This window comes from Branchiostoma belcheri, unplaced genomic scaffold (assembly GCF_001625305.1).
Source record: "Branchiostoma belcheri isolate BF01 breed outbred unplaced genomic scaffold, Haploidv18h27 scaffold213, whole genome shotgun sequence".
In the NCBI taxonomy this organism is placed as follows: domain Eukaryota; kingdom Metazoa; phylum Chordata; class Leptocardii; order Amphioxiformes; family Branchiostomatidae; genus Branchiostoma; species Branchiostoma belcheri.
This window is the reverse complement of record NW_017803636.1, coordinates 285,579-307,756: the sequence shown is the minus strand read 5'-3', so window position 1 is coordinate 307,756 and position 22,178 is coordinate 285,579. Positions and strand designations below refer to the sequence as shown.

The 22,178-nt window shown below is 38.9% G+C and overlaps 2 protein-coding genes across 2 annotated transcripts in view; both read left to right on the top strand.

The window, feature by feature from the left end:
- LOC109469967 (zonadhesin-like) overlaps window positions 1-10,598 on the top strand; it is a 20,536-nt gene extending 9,938 nt beyond the window's left edge. The window contains exons 8-12 of the mRNA XM_019768732.1: window positions 6,196-6,309; window positions 6,813-7,120; window positions 7,700-7,980; window positions 9,173-9,317; window positions 10,437-10,598. Of these exons, the coding sequence (XP_019624291.1) occupies window positions 6,196-6,309; window positions 6,813-7,120; window positions 7,700-7,980; window positions 9,173-9,317; window positions 10,437-10,598 (1,010 nt within the window). The remainder of the gene's footprint in view (window positions 1-6,195; window positions 6,310-6,812; window positions 7,121-7,699; window positions 7,981-9,172; window positions 9,318-10,436) is intronic.
- Window positions 10,599-13,325: 2,727 nt separating this feature from the next.
- LOC109469966 (zonadhesin-like) lies at window positions 13,326-21,793 on the top strand. Its single transcript, XM_019768731.1, has 10 exons — window positions 13,326-13,469; window positions 14,570-15,136; window positions 16,306-16,437; window positions 17,325-17,710; window positions 18,243-18,520; window positions 19,222-19,556; window positions 20,005-20,249; window positions 20,866-21,013; window positions 21,219-21,258; window positions 21,691-21,793. The coding sequence occupies exons 2-10, from the start codon at window positions 14,635-14,637 to the stop codon at window positions 21,791-21,793; spliced, it is 2,169 nt and encodes a 722-aa protein (XP_019624290.1). The 5' UTR covers window positions 13,326-13,469; window positions 14,570-14,634.
- The last annotated feature ends 385 nt before the right edge of the window (window positions 21,794-22,178 follow it).

The window sequence follows — 22,178 nt, the reverse complement described above, 5'->3', positions numbered from 1 at the left end:
CTAAGAGTTAACTGTTCATGTAATAAGAAAAATATTCTGTATATAAGAAAGGATTTTTTTAACTAAGATCTAACTGCTCTTGTAATAAGAAATCCATTCTGTAGACAAGAAAATATTTCTTGAACTAAGAGCTAATTATTCTTGTAGCAAGAAAATCATTCTGTATACAAGAAAACATTTCTTGAACTAAGAGCCTAGCTAACAGTTCTTATAATAAGAAAACCATTCTGCACATAAGAAAATATTTCTTGAACGAAGAGCTAATTATTATTGTAGTAAGAACATCATTCTGTATACAAGAAAACATTTCTTGAACTAAGAGCCTAGCTAACAGTTCTTATAATAAGAAAACCATTCTGCACATAAGAAAAGATTTCTTGCACGAATAGCTAATTATTCTTGTAGCAAGAAAATCATTCTGTATACGAGAAAACATTTCTTGAACTAAGAGCTAACTGTTCTTATAGTAAGAAAACCATTCTGCAAATGAGAAAAGAATTTCTTGAACTAAGAGCTAATTGTTCTTGTAGCAAGAAAATCATTCTGTATACAAGAAAACATTTCTTGAAGAGCTGTTCTTATAGTAAGAAAACCATTCTGCACATGAGAAAAAATTTCTTGAACTAAGAGCTAATTATTCTTGTAGCAAGAACCTCATTCTGTATACAAGAAAACATTTCTTGAGCTAGGAGCTAGCTAACAGTTCTTATAATGAGAAAAACATTCTGCACATAAGAAAATATTTCTTGAACTTAGAGCTCAATATTCTTGTATCAATAAAACTATTTTGTCCACAAAAGAAGAAATAATGTACAAAAGATACAGAGAATGATATTGCAACAATTAAACTCCTATAACAATTATTTGACAGGCCTCTCTTGACACTGACAGTATAGGAATATTCATTACCACATTCATTATGTACATGTATCTAACATTCTTTGAATGGAAACAAGTTTTACAGTAAACTTAAAACCACCATACGATGTAACCAACAAGCCATTATCATGGTTAAAGAATACAGATCATATCACATTCCAAAACATTCAGCAAACCCTGCAGCTTTGGCATTATAGCATTGGAACAGTCACAGTCTTTGGAAACCTGAAAAAAAACAGGAAAGACCTTTCTTTTTAATAGTTCGTTTGCATTGCATGCAGGGGCTGAAGACAACAAAGTCAAAAGAGGATGCTAAAAATAGGATTGAATTACTTCAAGTTTACTCAACAATTGAAAATAATATAATTATAATGCAGTAAAACACTGTACTCTACAATATACCAGAAATACAATTTAGAAATCAACCCCAATGGAATTGTAGCAAATAAGCTATGAAGTCTAAAAACAATGTCAACAGATTTTTTCTTCTTGGTGGGGAGGGGGGCGCACTTACCTTATATAAGTTTGGTTCCATCCTTTTTTCGTTGCAAAGTTGGTTTCTTCTGCAAGCCGACACGATCACCATTGCTTCACATGCACACAACGTCCTTTTTACCTTGATTTTGACTTCGAATCCGACGATATGAATCAATATCTGACTAAAAAGAAGTAACCAGCATAGAGCACTTCCCCCACATCTGACTTCACCCCAGCTTCTGTTCAAAAATCCCTAACTGCATTCTGGGATTTGAATTAACCAATCAGGAGCTCACAAGAGATGACAGTTATGGCTAGAATGTTAAGAAAAGAATTCTTACATTATCTTGAACATTACCAGGGAAAAAACTCATCTTTCTTGAACTTTCTCGATAAGGAAAACAAAAACGTTAAAGAACTTTAAGTATTTTTTGCTTTCAGGTTTTAAATTTGATTTCTAATTCAACAATTTTTTTTACCATTTTCGCATGCGCGAAAATGGTAACTCAGACGAGATTGACATTGGATGCATGGATGGATGGATCAACGGTTCCACCCTTCAACGGCCATGCAGACATGCTAAGTCACCGCATGTCGCTAGATGTCGTTGTTGCGACGGCCATGCAGACATGCTGAGTTGCCGCATGTCGCTAGATGTCGTTGTTGCGAGTGCACTTTTTACCATTTATGCCTTGGACGTTTGTATACTTTCCATTATGGTTGCTAATTTCAAAATCATAGTTCTATTAATGTTGCATAACAAAGCTGCTGACAAAACAAACTTAATTTGTCTTGAACAATAACTTGATTTTATTATTTGCCAAAAATGTTGATAAAGACATGTCTATAATCACAGTAATCAAGGATTTTAATAAACTGCATAAATTATGTCAATGAGCATTAGCAGTGTGGATTAGTCTAGATGTTCAGATTTCCATTAGCCGGCAGTCCAGAGGGTCACACGTCCGACCAATCAAGGCGCTGCAGGCAAAGCTTATTAAAAGCCTCCTTTTCAGGCGTTCCCGGATCGGTGTTTTTGTGTGTGTGTGTGTTGGGGGGGGGGTGTATTTTCTGACCAAACGTAGATCGCACGCAATAGAAGCTCCGGCCTACATAGCTGTCCGTGGAACTATTGATATTACCTGGGTGCCTAACTTTCACCAACATGTCTTTTGTATTTTAGGAAATTAATTAATTAATGAGTGAGTGTTTAATTAACTTAAATAGGTATTGCATTGTTTGGCAAGGTATTTTCCATTGACAATTTTTAATAGATCAGGTTGATCAAATGATATAATGTAAACAATTATATATGATTAGTAAAAGATGACTTTTGAAGTTCTCTTCGAGTATTATTTTAGGGTTGAATCAGGGTCAACGCGAAAAAAAATCATGATCCGGTGATCGACATCATGCCCCCCCGCACACTTCATGTATTCAGTGTTCTAAATACCCGTCTTCAGTCTGCACTTTGCAGATAGATTTTCAAGATTTCAGGATAAAAATTACACAATCTGCAATTTGAAGAATGAAAAGAAAAACTATGGTCCTCACAACTTCATATTCCCTTTGTTTGACCCGCCCGGCGCCCAAATCCCGCTGCGATTCAAGCCGCGGCGGCTTCCCGAGCCATGCAAATAAACCAAGTCCTGACGCCACAGCCTCCGATTTCCACCGAGCCAGCCCCGAGCGCATGCCGACAGCGAGGGATGTGGCTCAGATTTCCGACGATTTCCTTATTTAGATCATTCGGAAGACTTCGGGTAGCAAACAAAATGGCTGCCATGCACATGATTTTATACTAGTAGCTTCGCTTCTCAACCGAAATGAGGAAGTTTAACCTCATTCGCAGACTTTAGCGGCCATGGAGTTGATTTGGGGAAGTGCTGAGACGCGATTTCGCTACGGCATATGGGATTTTGCCGCGGAGGGAGTTACGTACGCCGGCAAAAACTTGCTTCAGCGATCGGCTCCAGAAAATTTATCTTTATGCTGCCGCTCAAGTCTTCGAAGGTGGTTTAACGAAGTTTATATAAATAATAAAGCCACTTTGCGTAGATCGATCTCCGTTTTCTTGCGATGGTATGAAAATTCAAGTACAGTATATTTTCAAAACGTTTGATATTTCTTTGTTCGTTGCCGCATGTTGTTTATTTATCTTATTGTCATGTACAGTTACCAGCGTGAGTCTGAGTCGAGCCATTGTTCTTATGTGGCCGTTAGCACATGTTGTTTAAACAGACAGCAACATTGAAGAAAAGAACCGAGTTAACAGACATCGGCACGTTCCTTGAAGTCAGGTTTCCCGCCGTATTTAAATAAGAAATGTGTGGGCCCGCGGCGTTTTGAAAAGACGCGACGCGCTTTGGAAAGACCCCGCGCCGTGGCTCATTCAAATTCGCTACATTTTTTGCTAAGTTTAATGTCTTCACCCACGATTTTTGACCGTCAATGTTGACGGTAAGGACTTAAATTTTTACCGTCCGACGGGAAAAAATACCGTCAATTGACGGTAAAACGGGCGCTGGCTAAAGCCCTGGTTGAATGTCACGAGGTTTGTAAACTTAGATGTTGGGGACAAAGCCATAGAAGAGATTTTGAATAAAATTATATATATATATATTAACGTTACTTATAATTTAAGTTAAATTGTACTTTTGTGTCTCATTTTTTTATTCTGTTAAAAAGACTCTTAAAAGAGAGAAAACAGGTTATAAACTGTTATATACTTGATTTTTGTAATGTTTTAAACTTAAAGAGTTGAAATATAGAAGTGCATGTTCTCTCATTATATACAATGTTGATGAGAACTAGAACCATTTATATAACTTAGGTAAATTGAAATGCTAGGATGGGGAAAATGTTCGTAAAAACTGTAAGCCTGTAAGCGGCGAAAATGGTCAGCTTTTGCAGAAGCACTTGTTTGTCTAAAAAGAAAGCAAAGACACAGATTCTTGTATTTTCTTGAACATAACCTGACCAAGAAAAACAAGAATCATTTTCTTGAACTATCTAGATAAGTAAAACTATGCTAGTTACAAGTATAGAATTATTCAAAGTCAAGAAAGTAAAGAAACTAATTCTTGTCTCTGAAATTACTAAAAGAATCTAGAATCAGATTGCTCAACTTTCTAAATTACAAAAAACAAGAACAAATTCTTAATACCCCAAAAATAGATTCTTACACCAAGATTCCTTTTCTAACTTTAAGAGTGATATTACTTATCAATTATTATATTATTATTGTCAAGAAAGCCTTTCTTCTATTTAGTTTCATGTTCTTACAACAAGAATGCATATCTTTTTCCTCAAGACAGAAATTCTTTATATATATACCACTATAATCTTTGAGACTTTGGTTCTCAGTTCAAGACCAAAATTCTTATTGCCAATAAACACTTTCTTCTAAGCAACATATGTCAAGAAAGTCAAGAACAAAATTCTTGTTTTTTTGTGACACAGCCCAAGAAAAGCAAGAACTTCCTTTCTCAAAGTTTCTTGATATGAAAAACAAGAAAATTCAAGAATGTTATTCTAGTTATGACTTGATCTTTGTCTTCTAGTTTCAATATCTTGAATATTCTTGTTTTTCTAAGCAATATATCTCAAGAAAGGTTAGATCAAAATTCTTGTTTTTTCTGACACAGCCCAAGAAAAGCAAGAACTTCCTTTCTCAAAGTTTCTTGATATGAAAAACAAGAAAATTCAAGAATGTTATTCTAGTTATGACTTGTTTTTTAAACCCTGCTTTTCTTGTTTTTCTTACTATGAGAAATACAAGAAATTTAAGGGAAAAATTATTGTATTTTCTTAACCATGGCAAGAAAGTAATTCTTCTGACAAGAAAAACAAGACCATTTAACTCAATTTTCAAGAACATTCTAGGGGGAGAAAATCATTGCTAGAAATTATTTCTTCACGTAAGAAAAATAAGAAAATGTTTCTTGTAGTGAAAATTTACAAGAAAAAATTTTTAGAACGATCTGTTGCTCTTTTCTTATTTATTCCTAATTTTTCTTGAAATTTCTTCATATAAGAAAATTTGTCCACGAATTAAGAAAAACAAGAAAAACAAGAAAAATCATTTTTGGTAGTGTAAAGTTTATCATTTAATGTGTTTGGGGCTTGCCCTCCAGGGCACATTGAAAACCGGCCTTTCGGGCGATATGTTTTATCCCTGTATGGTTAAATAAATAAATAAAACAAAACAAAAGCATTTATACCTATAAGATAATGTACACAATTTTATACAAGTCTTTAATATCTATTTAACCTTTACCCTGCCAAGGTATTCTTTTTGCACTAAATGTGTATTGATTATTAGGTTAGACAGAAGCTAAGGTTAAGTGGGCATATTCTCTTATTCTTGACTTGGCTTCGTTTCCGAAGTTTTTAGGGGCCCTAATAGGGCATATATTATATAGAATAATATACATGTACTTGATGATTTTGCAAGAGGGGTATGTTTTGCCATTAGTAATTTGACATAATTAGACAATGAATATCCAAGTGTAAATTATAGTAATGTATAGTAGCGTAATTATAGCTTTTCTGGCAATTTCCCTTCTTATTCTATATGTTTCCTTTTAAACTGCATGTCAAAGCAAAAGAGACAACTGTTTTGTTGACCGAGAATGTTCGTCTGTTCTATTCGCACAAAATCATGAGACATGTATAAAAAAACTGTGAGAAATGATTATGATAATCATTAAATGATAGCAGAAGCCTGAGTAGGGTAAATTATAATAGACTTTACCCAAAACTTTGACATTTTGCATTACCCAACTGTTACCAGTTTTACTCTAAGCTGTGTTAAATCTTGCCCATGTACATGTACAGGTGAGAATGAGTGCCAGCCCAACCCCTGCTTCAACAATGGCACCTGCACAGATGGAGATCGCTCCTACACCTGCAGCTGTCCGGAAAACTACAAGGGAAACAGGTGCCAACTGTGTAAGTAATTTTTTAAAGGTATAGTGACTGTCTTAAGTCTGCATCGATGTCAAGTTTTTGGTAAGCTCTTTCCATACTTATATGTACAATATTTAACATACTAATATACAATCTTATGTCACAGTGAAATAATTTGCATACAAGAATCAAGAATGAAAATGTGTTAAAAAATTTAAATCAATATATTTTGCAATGAAACACGCAACCACACATGTGCATGTTACATGTGCACTGTACGTGCGTGTGTGAGTGAGTGAGTGAGTGAGTGAGTGACAAAATCTCAACCCATACATAGTATACCCATATATTTCAAGAAAAGCCTAAATGTAAGAAATTTTCCAATAATTGTAAAGCACATTCTTTTCCCATACAACATCTAATTTAATCTTTGAAGGTAGTCATAGTCTATGTTTTCTTTAAGGTGAAATAGCAGAATATGCCATAAGTTGTACCCTGCACAATAGTTACACAATAAGGCTTTTGATAATTGTTTATTATCACAGGTAATGACAAGACAGTGAGTACCTGTATGACCTGGGGTGACCTTCACTACCTCAGCTTCGACGGCAGCCATCTTGACTTCGACGGAAACTGCTCCTACACTCTGGTACAGGACACCAACGACAGACCCATGTTTAACGTCCAACTGCAGCGAGGATTCGTGGAAAACGACAAGTCACTCAGTCCCAGCGTGATTGCAAATAGCGGAATTACGTATTCGAGGTCAAATTCCTCTAATACCCCGAGCACCAGAGTACAAGTAAACGTGTATGGACACAGGATTACTCTCATGGAGGGGCGTCGGCTGATGGTAGGTTGCCATGGTTTCTACTGTCAATCATTCTTAGATATTATAGTAAAAGCCATCTGATTGGCCAGTGACTATGGATCAAACAATCCTCATTAGTCAATGTTTTGATGTTTTAATAATATCATTGATTGATAAGTCTTTTTTTTTTGGTTTTGCATGTATGTTAAACACGCCTTGACAAAGATATTGGCTGAATGCATTTTTTTGGTGCATCAAGCTTAGTTTACACATTGATTTAAATTGTCTATTAAAGATTACGGATACAGAGTTTTGTCTGTCAAAACAGTGTTTTGTTGCAAAAATGTGAATTGCAACTAAAATCATTAAGTTTGTTATATGCCTCAAGAGATGCCTCATGTACATGTACCTTGTGTTTTACTATCTCAAACGATCTAAATATGAAATGATGATGAAAATGTGCTTATAAAAAGGCAGCAAATGTTAATATCAGATTTTCTCATCCAGAATATATTTTGTTTAATTTTGTTTAAATTACATTGGATGCCTTTAACCTTGTCAGTGTCACAAGCCAATCAAAACGCTTAGTTCTAATTGACTCAATGATTGCTACTATTTCAGCTGAACCAGGTGCTAGTGTACACGCCTGTTGTGGTGGGATCCTACATCAATGTCAATCAAAGTGGTGATCACATCGTCCTCACTACGGACTTTGGACTGAGGGTCAGCTTCGACGGCCAGCAAGAGGTGTTGGTATCACTCCCAGGATGCTTTGCAAACCGGACGACAGGGCTCTGCGGGAACTATAACGGAGATGCGAGCGACGATAACCGGACAGCTGACGGTAGAGCGGCTTCGTCTGACGCCGCGTTCGTGAACAGCTGGCAGCTGAAGAACGACAGGTGGGTTTCTTTAGCAACAAACATATTAAAGTTTTAATAGTAATGATACAAATTTGTTTATTTGTTTATTAAAATTTACCAGCACATGCATGGAGGGGGAGGGAGAACAGGTGGGTCACCTTTACCAGCTCCCTCCCCTAATTACATCAATAAAAACAGTATAAAACAGCATTGGATTTAAATACAGTATGAAAGCAATACATAAATATACATACAAAAATATGGACATGTAATAAATCAAATATCATACTACATAAATGTCAGCGCGGTCTTAACGATATGCATGTTCCACACCTGCAAGCCGTAGACCATGTACATATGTTGTCTGTGTCAAAGTTGTCCTGGAACTTGCTGATTACTGACTGGACAAGACACCGTTTGAATTGCAAAATGTCAGACTGACAAATGATCCTTTTAGATATATCACAAGTACGTTTCTATACTTTCAATACTTAACTATAGTTGAAAAAATTATCATTCTTATGCGCTTTGATCATCCTGTATTAAACAAACTCATTTCAAATTATATTTTTCGCATCACGAAGAAACGAGAAGAATCTGAACCTTTGTATTAGTGTAGTTTTAGAGATGTTTGTACTAACATGTATATTATCATTTCATCTGTACTTAGTCCGATAGGGCATGAATGTACAATAAAGGTTATTCTTATTAAAGTTTTAAGACAGATCTTAAGACCCATACATAAGGATCTGATCAGAATTGAACTTTTTGTATGGTACCAAATAAAAGCTGTAACTATTTTTAATGTACCCAGGTACATGTACCTGTAATGAAATATATCTTATTCATGTATTGTTATAATATTCAATAGTTGTTGCCATACCTTGTACCATGTGCAATGCAATATCGTTCTTCTGGGATAAATTTCTTCTTCCTTTATATTGAAGAAGTTCTTATAATGTACTGTTTCCATACTTAGTATTCTTGTATAATTGTGTTGATGGCCTTTCTTGGAAGATATTTTGTCAGGTATCAGTGTTGTCTTAATTTTTAAAAATGTTTGGCTTATGTAATACAGTACTAATATGTATTCTTTAATTTGCTTTTAGATTACTTTTAATATATATCATACTGGATTTCAGCTAAGGAAGGCTGCTACTGTATGTTGTGTCTTGCAACAACAATGTGGATAAACCATTCATTCATTCCTTCTCTCATTTTTCATCAACAGCTGTCCACCACTGGCAGAGTTTTCCTTCCCGATGTGTCAAAACCTGTCTGCCTACCTTCCTAACAACGCCACAAACACCACCAACTTCAACATGGCCGCCGCACCCTGCGCTTTCTTCATGTCAGAGGCCAACAGGTGTTCCAAGGTCAGATTCAGATATCGCCATTGACATGTTCATTGAATTTGAACATGAATTGCACCAACATTAACATCTATAACTACGTAAAATACTACAAATTTTGAAATGCGATAGTGGTGTAGAGGTGAGTAAAATTATTTAATATGACATAGTTTTTACATTGTTACGGAGTAATGAATTGTAACAATCAGTTGCCACAGTGGTGGTAAATATTCAGTGGTGCCCTAGGAATAAAGGACAATTATTCTTGTCTCAAGTGCGGTCACCGGTGCAATGGCCAAGTGGGTATGTAGAGTGTTAGCCTTGCATTCGGTAGGTCGTGAGTTCGATCCCCGGCCGAGTCATACCAAAACTTTAAAAATGGTAAATACTGATTTGTCTGCTAATAATAGCACTCAGCATTTGGGAAGTTAAACACACACCACTAACACTGGACTAGCTCTCTGCTGTAGTTATTGCACTGCTGTGTGGCCCAGGGTCATTGAAAATGGAGATGGGCGCCGCCCTATGTGTCACTTAATACGGGAAGGCTCTTTGACTTTTACCATGTCTTATGTCATTGAAAAGTATCTATCATCAATTCAAAATGAATCTTTTAAGACAAGCATAACTAAAATGAGGATAAGTTCACATGGCCTGGAAGTCGAAAAGGGCCGTCATTATAACACACCAGCCGATCAGAGATTGTGTCCGACATGCAAGGAGGGTATTGAAGACGAATTCCAGTTTATGATGTCATGTCCAACATATAAAAACAACAGACAAAAGTTGGTGCAATCCATAGTTTCCAAAACTAATATTATGCTACCTCAGTCAAAATCAGATATCTTTAATGTGCTACTTTCATGTCCTACTCAGATATCAGTGTACGTTGGAAAATTTATATTTGATTCACTACAGAAGCGACACCATATTGTAAATAGCTGATATATCCCCTGAATTACAGAATGTAATAATACTCTTTCTAAGAAAACACCATAGATTATCTTTAGTATCATTATGAACTAGCTCGTTAGAATTATATTTCAGTATTAGTTTGTGTATGTACCATTGTCGTTTCTTTGCCATACATTGTATCAGCTACAATTGTTGAGCAATAAAGTTGATTTGATTGATTTTGTTAAGGTCGTGAACCCTCGGCCGTTCTTCAGCGCCTGTGTACAGGACCGCTGCGCGCTGAAACGCGGTCAGGACCGGATCTGTCAGACGTACGAGGTGTACAGTCACGAGTGTGCGAGGCGTGGAGTCATTCTCAACTGGAGATCTGAGAATTTTTGCCGTAAGTAGTTTCATTATATTTCTCTCTCACTGAATGGAAGGGAAATGTATAGCTTGTGTTCACTGAAGTTAAACATTAGTTTCAGTTTTTTTCCTTTCACTTAACAATGATTCGAATAAAAAAACTTCAGTGATTGAATGCAAATTTACCTTAAACTTAAATGTTTAGTTACTCATAGTAAAAGACAGACATGTGGGCAAATATTCCTTTTAATCTACAATGGAGTAGTTTTCCTTTCCATTTGTCTTTCCATTTTTAGTACTCCCTTTTCTTATAATGTATTTTATGTAAATATACATGTACGTTTAGAGGCCAAAATTCATGTAGTATCATAACACTTTTGTTGACACTACATGTGCAAAGCAATTAAAAATTAGGTTCTCAAGTGCATTTTGTACTTGCCTTTAACAGTTTTAAAACTGGTGAAAGACAATTGACAAATTGTTTTGGCTTCATTGTTCTTTCTCCTCTTTATGTATCTTGTTGATAATAGTAGTACATACAGTAACTGATACCTTAGATTGTACATAATGTATTAGCAGTGTATGTCTTGCATTGTACCTTGCACAATTGTAGTGCAATAAAGTTTTCCTGTCTATTTCACAATGCAGCAAAAACGTGTCCAGCGAACAGTAACTACACTGCCTGTATGTCTGCCTGCCCGGCTACATGTGACAACCCTGATGCACCCAAACATTGTTTCTCCAACACTGGCCAGCAGTTCTGTGTAGAAGGGTGTCGCTGTAAGGATGGCTACGTCTTAAGTGAAAATGAATGTGTCTTGAAGGAGCAATGTGGCTGTATACATAATACGGATGGCTTCTACCACAAGGTATTTTTTGGCGATGCCTCCGGGGCGGAAGCATTTATATTATGTTTACCGAAGGAAAACATATTGTTTTTGCTCCATTTCTTCTTCCTCTTCTTCTTCTTCTTCTGTTCCAAATACTAACCTCTGACCTGGCCAATGGCCTCTTTTGTTGACGTCTGTCACCATAGTAACTGGTGTTGGGTTACATCATGTTGCAATTTCAGAGAAGGCATTTAGGCTCCTGTCACCATAGATATACATGTATGTGAATGTGAGTAAGAATTAACAGAGTAGACTATATCCGAAGGTAAACATTATGCATTTGCTTTGCAAATATTACTTTTCTAGTTGATGTCTACATTTGGGTTGAACATATTTTAAGAATACTTTTTAAATTTTATTTCAAGACAACATAGCTCAAGACAGTACATTGTATGAATGAATCAGTATGATACTGGTTAGCAATTTCTGTTATTTTCCATGAACTAGATTTTTTTGGAAATGCAGCGCCAAAAAGATCATGGTTCAATTTTTGGCAGTAGTAATGTGGACATTCCATTCCTGTGGACAAAATGCCTGTACAATTCCTAGAATTCTTGCGAATTGCAAACAATACTGTACCATTAGGCTCCCCCCTGAGACGTCGCCAAAGAGGGTACCAGACTGTTTTGGTTTATAGATGAAAGGCAGCAAAAGGAGAGAAATGAGTTCTACCTTTCAATACCAAGTATGCCCAAGATACAGTGGATCAAGAACCCACTGCCCCAACAGTGTCTGAAAGGCTATGGGGACCTAGTTTTTCCTACCTAATTTTTTAAATTGTCGTCTATTATTTCCGGTGCAATAGCTCAATTGGTAGAGTGCTCGCTTTGTAACCGGGAGGTCGTGAGTTCAAACCCCGACCGGGTCATACCAAAGACTTTAAAATGGTACATACTCCTTTCTCTGCTTAGCACTCAGCATTTGGGAAAGGGTATGGGAGTTAAACACACAACACTACCAGTGGGCTAGCCCCCTGCTGTAATGACTACTGTGTGTGGCCCAGGGCTAATGAACGGAGATGGGCGCCGCCCTATGCGTCACTGGACGCGGGAAGGCTCTTTAACTTTAACTAACTAACTATTATTTCCACATTAGGGCAACTCCAGGTGGACCGAAGCACACCACCAACAGTGCAGCTGCTCAGTTAACAACACTGTGAGCTGTCAGTATGTCAGCTGTAGTCATGGACTCACATGGGGGCTGGAGAAGGGTGTCTACAAATGCCTCCTGCCAAGCAAGAACTGTGAGCACTAATAAAATTTGATTTTATCATCATTGTGTGATATACAGTCATGTATGATGATTATACTTGGTTCCAGTGTAGAAGAAGGTTCAAACGCCACTAACTTACCTGGTCCAATAGGTCTAGACCTTTTGGAGTAGCAGGTTGTGCGTTGCTCCGCAAGTTGTATTCTCGGGTTTGGTGCGGGTTCAATTCCCGGCGTCAGGGGTTTTCCTGTTTCCACTGGCTTTTAGTGCTTCAGTGGTATTCACACCGGAAATCGAACCTTCACCAAACCTGGGCAGCTAGCTTACGAAGCAACGCACAAACCACTACTGAAAAAAAGCCTGGACCCATTGGACTGTGTCAGCTTGAACCCCGCTGTTACACTAGGAAAAAATGCTGTGTTTCTATTTACCCGGCCAACCTTAGCCTTTTCGGCTTGGCCATCGATGAGAGACATAAAATTTCCCCCTTTCAAAATTTCCCCCATCTCCGTAGGATTGTTGCATCTGACTGATATTACATGAAATGAAATTGAGATGACAGAAAGAAATTTCAGGCTTGGTAGAACACTGGTTCAAATACAAATGTGACACCTTGTTGAGAAAAAAAAATAGTTGACTCGATGTACTAATTTCTGTTCCCTTTCAGTTACATTTTCAGGGCAGGGAAACAGGACCCACAATTCAGCTTGTGAGCACAGCCCCTGTCAGAACAACGGCAGCTGCGTACTTGGCGTGGACAAGTGGTCGTACTACTGCAACTGTGCCGCAGGGTTCGAGGGACCGCAGTGTCAGACATGTAGGGAGAAAACAGTGGTACTGGTGATGGTACTGGTTCTACTGGTACATGGTGACAGTTATGGTCGTGTTAGGGTTGTGTGACGGCAGAGCATTCAGCTCGGAATCAAGAGGTACTGGTTTCGAATCCTGCCATGTCACCAACTTTGTGCCCTTGGACTTTCTTCACTTTGCTCAGGTGTTAATGAGTAAGCCCAGAACTAAATCAGTTATGTGGCAGTGGCTTTGATTCTGCTACTACATTGGGTGGAGGTGTCTTAGTGGCTAGGCCAGTGGACAAGAGTGGGGCGTGTCGAATGGCCAAAGGCTATAGGCTAGCGGAACAAGACTGAGAGGTCATGGGTTCGATTCCTGGAATTCCTGGTTTTGCTGTGCACTTTAAACAGGTTCTCCTTCTCCACCCAGGTGTAAAATGGGTTCAGTTGGGAGGTTAAAGGCGGTGGAAAGAGAGGGATAGGATCCGCCTTAGAATCCTATCCTGTGCCCTAGACACAGTGGATTAACATCCTTATTCCTCTATAGCCTAAAAATAGCTATAGGACTTCCTTTACCTACTACTACTGTGTATTACTTGGTGACAAAGCACATAAATGCGAACAGAACAAGGTGGCAGTCTTTACATGGCAACAGAGGCATAGTATGAACCATACTGGTGGTGGCAGACCTGTAGTGTCAAACAGTGTGGACAGATTTCATCTGCTTGGTTTGGGAGATGGCTGTAGTGGTGGCAATGGTGGCAGTAGTCTACAAACAGCAGACATTGCAGAGAGATATATATTATATAATGGTTGGTAATTATACGGTTTCTGCTAATGTAACTATAACTGTAAGTGTGCGATCTTATGGAAAATTTAAAATTGTTCTGTAACAGACCTTTGTGCCGAAAGTATTGTTGTCTCAACATAAACCTTCTAATGATGGTGTTATATTAAAACCAACAATGCTTGTCTAAAAGTTATCCTATAGATACACCATTTTTAACGTAAAGTATTGGAAATGCCTTACCTCTTTTTGGAGTCCCATCTAAATAAGTAACCATACTCTGTGCATAATAACGATGAAATGTTATGTAATAATCACTCGATATTTAACCTCCCTCAGTTTCCGGCTGTTCAAGGTCACGGTTTGACCTTGTCTTTGTCGTTGAGAGCTCGGACAAGGTCACAATGCCGGACTTCAGACGTATGAAGGACTTCGTCAAGGGAGCTGTCCAAGCTTTCCCCATCCAGCCGGGTGCAAACAGAGTTGGGGTAGTGCAGTACGCAGGCACAGTTCAGGAAGTACTCCCCCTAGCAACAAACAACAGTATTGCAGATGTGATGTCAGCAGTTGACAACTTGGCTCCCTTGGGAGGCGGCACCTTCACTCAAGCTGCGCTACAGCATCTCAAAGACACAAGTTTCACCTACAAGAATGGCGATAGGATGGGTCATCCGAACGTAGCCATCCTTCTGACAGTTGGAAAACCGTTAGATGCACCAGCAGCAGTTGCAAAGGACCTTCGTGACATGGGAGTACACTTGTTTGCGTTTGGCATAGGAAACGGACTCGGTAATACGACATTGGAGGAGATCACTGGGTATCAGCCGTTTGTCTTCCAGTTGGATAACTTCACCGACTTGGACAACAGTGCACAGCGTATTCAGGCAGTACAAGCTATCTGCCGTGGTAAGTCATTAAAAGCAATAGTCGTTTAAAGTAACTGTTGAACCTTTATTTCCAACTCAAATGATTGTTCTCACCTAGAGCTTTTGACCAGTCACTCTGGTCTTCTTCAATAGACTAACCCAGTAAGACTTGTCACATGACTTTTCTGAAGTGTGATGTCAACACTGAGTCAATTTGAAGGTATCTGGTAAACGATGTCGGCCCCCATCACAGTTGTGTTGGAATAAAATGTTTAACTTTAAAAATATAAGTACCAACACAGATGAACTTTCATGATAGAAATCAAATCACCAATTTCACACTTCCCATAATGCCTAGTAACGGTCATGGATATGACGTAAGACCACCCCCTCCCCCTTCCTCGATGTAATATTTCCAACAAATTCTATCGACAAATCGGTCAACTATTTTTTTGAATGATTTCTCTAGTATAAAGCGCATGCCATAATTGCATTTTTGTTGGAATTAGCGAAAATGACGTACCTTCTATCGTTCTACCTTCTACCGAAGACTCTCCTACTCGCACGGTCGCATTACGTATATTAGAACGATAGAAGGTACGTCATTTTCTCTAATTCCAACAAAAATGCAATTATGGCATGCGCTTTATACTAGAGAAATAATTCAAAACAATAGTTGACCAGTCTGTCGATAGAACTTGTTGGAAATATTACATCGATGAAGGGGGACGGGGCTGGTCATACGTCATATCCGGGACCGTTACTAGGCATTATGGGAAGTGTGAAATTGGTGAATACGTCATACTACGTATGCATGTCAATAAGTCACGCCATGGCCGACTTTTAGGCTGTATTCTCTGTGTAGTTTCTGACAGACAGATATTACTAGGACAGTACCACCAACCAAAGTCTAAAGCAAGATACATAGCCTCTTCTTTCAAAACTCCATTCCATGTGTTGGTGACTTGTTTTTTTTTTTTTTTACTGTGTATTAAAAGTTTTTACTCCAGTAGTTTAATTCAGATTGGTGAATACTTTCATCAGGTTGGAAGTAGACATTGAAAATTGACTTTGAAAATCCAGCTATACTACCCTGAAATTTCATTGGATGCATTTAATACAGTATTGAAATTGATATTCTTGAAAAATAATATCCACTTTTTGTGTCCTTTGATACAACTAATGACTTATGGCTATTCTTACATGTAGGTCGTGATGAGTGTGCGTCCAACCCTTGTCAGAACGGAGGAGCCTGTGTTGACGGGGACTACACTTACCGCTGTGTCTGTAAACAAGACTTTGTTGGGCGTAACTGTGAGCGCTGTGGCCTGCCTGTAAAAGGTGGGTATATGAACAGGCTTATTACCATCAACTTTTCAAAGAGACTCTATATTTTTCTTGGAGGGGAATCATACTTTTTGTTACATTTGACATTGAATTTATTATTTCCTGTTTTATACTCCAAAACATTATGTAACTAAATCTATATAGCAGCACATCGGCAGAACACACTGTGCCTGCTTATTACCCATAGTGCATTGCGCATCACAATTTGGCAGAACATATTGTTTATGGTTGTATTTGCATACATGGATGACATTATGTCTATAGTTTTCAAATTTTGTGCAGAAAAAATACTGTCTGCAACAGGCAAAATTCTGATGCAACATTAACCAAGTTGAAAACTGGAAAAATCTGGGTTTTGTGCAGGTGCTGTACATTCTGCCAACATGCTCGTATATCTGGTACATTGTATATAAGCCTCCTTTGACTAACCGTTTCCAAAATCATATCCAGTTGCTTGAGTAACTGCTTTTTGACGAATCTTATTACCTGGATGTCTAACCTTCATCGACGTAACAATACATCAGCTTCAGTTGATATGAGGTTGTAATGCTGTATATCAAATTAGAGAATTAACATTTGCAAAGCAAATGCATAATGTTTACCCGCGAACACGGTCTGTTCTGTTAATTTTTACTCAAACACATTCACATACATGTACTTGTCTACGAGTATATGGTGACAGGAGCAGAGCAGGCCATAAAATTGCAACATTATGTAACCCAACACCAGTCACCATGGTGATAGACGTCAACAATCATATCATTGGCCAGGTCAGAGGTTAGCGTTTGGAACAGAAGAAAAGGAAGAAACTGCGTAAAAACAATATGTTCTCCTTCGGTAAACATAATTATAGATTGACACTTCAACAATTCTCTCACCAGGTGTGAACAACTTGGACCGCACCTGTACTGCATCACATGGCCACAACATCATCACCTTCGACCGCAGCACCTTTGATCTTACCGGCAGTTGTCGGTACACCTTGGTCAAGGACAAAGTCGCCTACGGCAACGCCACTCTTCTCAACACGACAAAAACAACCTTCAACGTTGAGCTAGAATGGACATACATTTCTTTGGATCAACACAATGCTCCGATGAGGATGGTTGGCTCTGGCAGTTCGTATCTGGATGACAGGGTAGTCAGAATAGATGCGGGAGCCCTGAATTTGCCGCCAGAGTATCGTAACTTCACCCATCTGCACACCAGGGTCCATGTCGACGTGTTTGGCCAAAGGGTGACACTTATGGAAGGACCCAAGGCTTTGGTAAGCAGAATGTTACAAGATATACATGTTGATTTAATTCAAATGTAGTGAAATGCATGTAAGCTTCATCTTTTATATAAGGATGTGTTTTCCCTGAAATTCTACCACCTGCCTTTTTATAATTTGTAACTACATGTCTATTGCCATTAACACCATAGAAAATCTTGAATGCTGGTATTCTATGTATTCTACTAGTAAGGAAAGATTGACATATGTATGAATAGTACTTACTTTTAGAACACTTGACTCTTAACATTAAGTGTGCTGGAGATATTCGAAGTGTCTCTTCTCAAACACTGGAGTTCTATTTAATGTAATACTAATTCTCAGTCAGTGAGTAAAACTTAAGGGAGAAAATTCATGTTACGTGCATTCCCCAGTGATATGACGTAGGAGCCTGTCGTGGATTTGAAACCAGACCCTCTTGACTACAGATCTTACAAAATAATAATTAATACAGTATACATTGTCAATACAATAAAAAATATGTTGTTGTTTGCAAGGCAAAACAAATTTTCTCCTTTCCCTTCAGTATAACAACTTGACCGTGACCCCTCCCTTCGGTACGAAAGACCTTCAAATCAACTACACCGGCAGTCTGGTACAGCTGACCACGACCTCTGACCTGGTGGTGACCTACGATGGCAAACACGAGGTCAGTGTGAGGATCCCCGCGTGTTACAGAGGGAAGACTGTCGGGTTGTGTGGGAACTTTAACGGGAACTCCAGTGATGATATGGCACAACAGGATGGAACGATAACAACTTCTGTAGCTGACTTTGGAGACAGTTGGAAGGTTGGAAATAGCAGGTAAAAGCTGTTGACAGACTTTGAATTTGGACAGTTTTATTCCAAACATCAAGAGTTACATATCCTGGTAGTAAGTTGTGAGTGAGTGATTGAGTGAGTGGGTGAGAGATTGAGAGTGAGTGAGTGAGTGAGTGAGTGAGTGAGTAAAAGTGGAGTGGGTGAGTGAGTGAGAGAGGGAGTGGGTGAGTGAGTGAGTGAGTGAGTGAGTGAGTGAGTGAGTGAGAGTGGGTGAATGAGAGAGAGGGAGTGGGTGAGTGAGTGAGTGAGTGAGAGTGAGTGGGTGAATGAGAGAGGGAGTGGGTGAGTGAGTGAGTGAGTGAGTGAGAGTGAGTGGGTGAATGAGAGAGAGGGAGTGGGTGAGTGAGTGAGTGAGTGATTGAGTGACGTGTAGGAAGCTATATACATTTCGACATGTGATTAGATGTACATGTACAGTATTATAGTAATTTCATTTAGCATCACTTCCTTTCCAATTCTTTCCTATCATCTTTATTTTTGCCCTTCTCTGTTGTCAAATCCCTCAACTACTTTAACACTTAACTACTTCAGTGTACTAGAGGTTTACAGATATATTCATAAGAAATATTGAAAAACAAGATCCTTCTAAAATTGAGGAAAAAGGTAAATGGCACGAAGTAACTGTTGCATTTTATCTCTTATCATAGTTTTCAAACCTAATCTTTGTGTTTTTTTCTCTACAGCTGTCCAGCAACAGCTGACTTGTCCAAACTCAACTGTAGCAGTGCAAAGAACCAAACAGGGGTAAACAACACCTGTGGACTCATCCTGTCTTCAACTGGCCCCTTTACACGCTGCCATGCAGTGCTGCCCCCTAGGGGATTCTATGAGAACTACATTTTCGACACATGTCAAGGTAGTAAATCAATGAACAGCAACATAAAGAACTCTACCAGAGGTATGAATGCTACAGGCAGTGGAGGGAAGGAGACCTGTACCAGTATGGAGACATATGCTAGGCTGTGTCGCACTGCAGGCGTGCTCGTTGGTGATTGGAGGAAGTACAGCAATAACTGCCGTGAGTTATAAACAGCAAATAAAAAAGATCTAAGACAAAACGTTGTGATGACAGTCTATGGACAGTCCAAGGAATGTACTAGTTACATTGCGTACATTGTTTCATCATACTATTAATCATGTTTACCATTGCAGAAGGAGAACATAATATGTTTTTGGTCTGATCATTATTTTCTGCTAATCAAATAATATCAATAACCTGGACCAGATGGCTGTCACCATGGTAACTGATACTGCCGCAGCTGCCTCGTAGTGTTAGGTTACATTATTTAGCAAGTGGCAGGACAGAGTTGGAGGGGCTGGTCACAATACATTTTTTATACTAATGGGTTTGAGTAAGAATAAACAAAAGCAGTAGTTTGTTTTACTGGAACACGGGAAGGTAAACATTATGCATAATTTCGAAAATTAATTTTGCCTTAAGTTTTGACATTATTATTTCCTTTCAGAGATGAAATGTCCAGCCAACAGCAACTACTCAGCCTGCATGTCCTTCAGACAGCCAACCTGCCTGAACCAGAATGTTACAAGGGAGTGCCTTCGTCAGGACTACATGTCCCTGCTGCCTTCTTTCACTGCCATACGTGAGACGTGCATGGAAGGCTGCCGGTGCCAGAGCGGGTACCTACAGAGTGGTCTCCAGTGTGTGCTCCCAGAGGATTGTGGGTGCAGCTACAAGGGCGTCTATTGGCCGGTGAGTATTATGGGCTAGTATAAAGATAACACAACTGCTAATGAGAGACAAATTAGACCATGAGTTTGTAAGCCTTAGAAACTCTGCTTTTAATTTGTAATTGTAAAATCCACAATCATACAATCTACATTTTTGTATAAGCTCAGTACATGGGCCGGTGCAGGTAGACATCAGAAATGCACAGCCTCAATTTTACCTTCCTACCATATGCAGTTGGTATTTCCAGCCCTGTGATTTAATGAATGCTTGGGTACTAGCCTACCTAATGTATCTGTATCGGTATAGTCGGTATAACATGCTAGCTTTGCAGGCATGCAGTGTGGCGGCAGCTGGATACATTACACTCAACAACCAGTCACACATTCTTTGCACATTTAACTGTTGTTTAAAATGATGTTGCCCCAACTGTAGTTGATGCAAACGACTTCCACTCTACGATAGTTATTGGACAGTATAAATTTATGAACACCTCAATTCCTGGTCGGTAAATCTGATAATTGAAGACATGGCTGTTTATCGTTCTTTTCTGGGTAGGTATTAGACACTCAGTGGTAAGTACGTCCAATGCACTGTACACAGAATGCTTAGATCTTTTTTTTAAATTACATTTATGCAGAAAGGTGCGACGTTTGGATTGAAGGGCAACCAGCAGTGTGAATGTAAAGGAAACAACACGGTTGTCTGCCAGCCCGTGGTGTGTGCACAGTGGGAACTGGTGGATGGAACCTATACCTGCACATGTGTGGGACAGGCAAACTGTTTAGGTATGTGTAACACTGGGACAGAAGTATTGTTTTTGGTCGTGTTAAGTGATGGTTAGTGTGTTTGTGTTGAGTCCACACTGGGTTCTATGGTGTGTGTATAGTGAGAACCTACACATGCACATGTGTGGGACTGGCCACCTGTTTAGGTATGTGTAACTGTGTTGAAACTCCTGGGATGGATGTATTGTTTTTGGTTGTGTTAAAGGACAGTTTGTGTGTTTGAGTCCACACTGGGGGCTGTTTAGGTATGTGCATGCTCATTCAATTTTAGCAATTACAGGAATTCTAAAAAAAAATTAAAATTTATTAGAATTCCTGTAATCGTTAGAATTCCTTACTTTCTACATGCCCAATGGGTGATGTCCTTGGTGATGAAATACTAATTAAAGTAGCACATCAGAAGAATGTACTTGGCTGTTTAAAACCAGGATTTTTAATGGCTTTTATTGTACTCAACGTTTTTTTCACGAAGGTAAAGTCGTCTTGTTGGACAGGTTGCCTTCTTAGGCAGGTTGCTTAATGCTTGCTCCTTTGGAAAAAAGAATTTCGGGACCAGGTGGTTGTTATGGACAAGTGGTCAGCTTGAAGCACTCGGCTGCTTGGGCAGGTTTGACTGTACAAGCTTAGTGCATCTTATTCACGTCCTATGTTTTATTTGTTTATTTTCCATTCCTCAGCTGTTGCCAGTTTCAGTGTGAACTTGACTTTGGCAGCCGGGAGGTCGTTCACCCCAGTCCTACTGAACTCCACCTCTATGGAGTACCGGAAACTACAGGCTGAAGTCCAGACACAGGTGAACTCCATTCACATTCATCTGCCTTGTTACATACATTCATTTTGTATATCCACCTCTATGAAAAACTGTGTTTGGGAGATTTCTAGTGCACTACATATAGAATACAACACGGGGTATTCCGTATCGCCCGAGGTGTCGACTGACTCAGGTCCGGGATTGAGGGTGATGCGGAATACACCGTGTTGTATTTTATTTATGTCATACACACCCAAGAAAACACGCCTTTCAATGCGAAATGGGCGAAAATTTGGTGTCCCTAAACCCTAAATTGCAACAACATCAATTTCAACGTCCGGATTCTGTATTCGAATTTTCGAAAGCGGCGCACGCAGTTTGGGCAAAACGCGTTCGAATCGTTCTATGGAAGCC

What these genes read in the sequence shown, in the direction of transcription:
- LOC109469966 (XM_019768731.1), top strand. Translation starts at nt 14,635, where the DNA reads ATGCCGGACTTCAGACGTATGAAGGACTTCGTCAAGGGAGCTGTCCAA. An exon ending in CTGTGGCCTGCCTGTAAAAG is followed by an intron (nt 16,438 to 17,324) that starts GTGGGTATATGA and finishes TTCTCTCACCAG; the next exon opens with GTGTGAACAACTTGGACCGC. An exon ending in TGGAAGGACCCAAGGCTTTG is followed by an intron (nt 17,711 to 18,242) that starts GTAAGCAGAATG and finishes CTTTCCCTTCAG; the next exon opens with TATAACAACTTGACCGTGAC.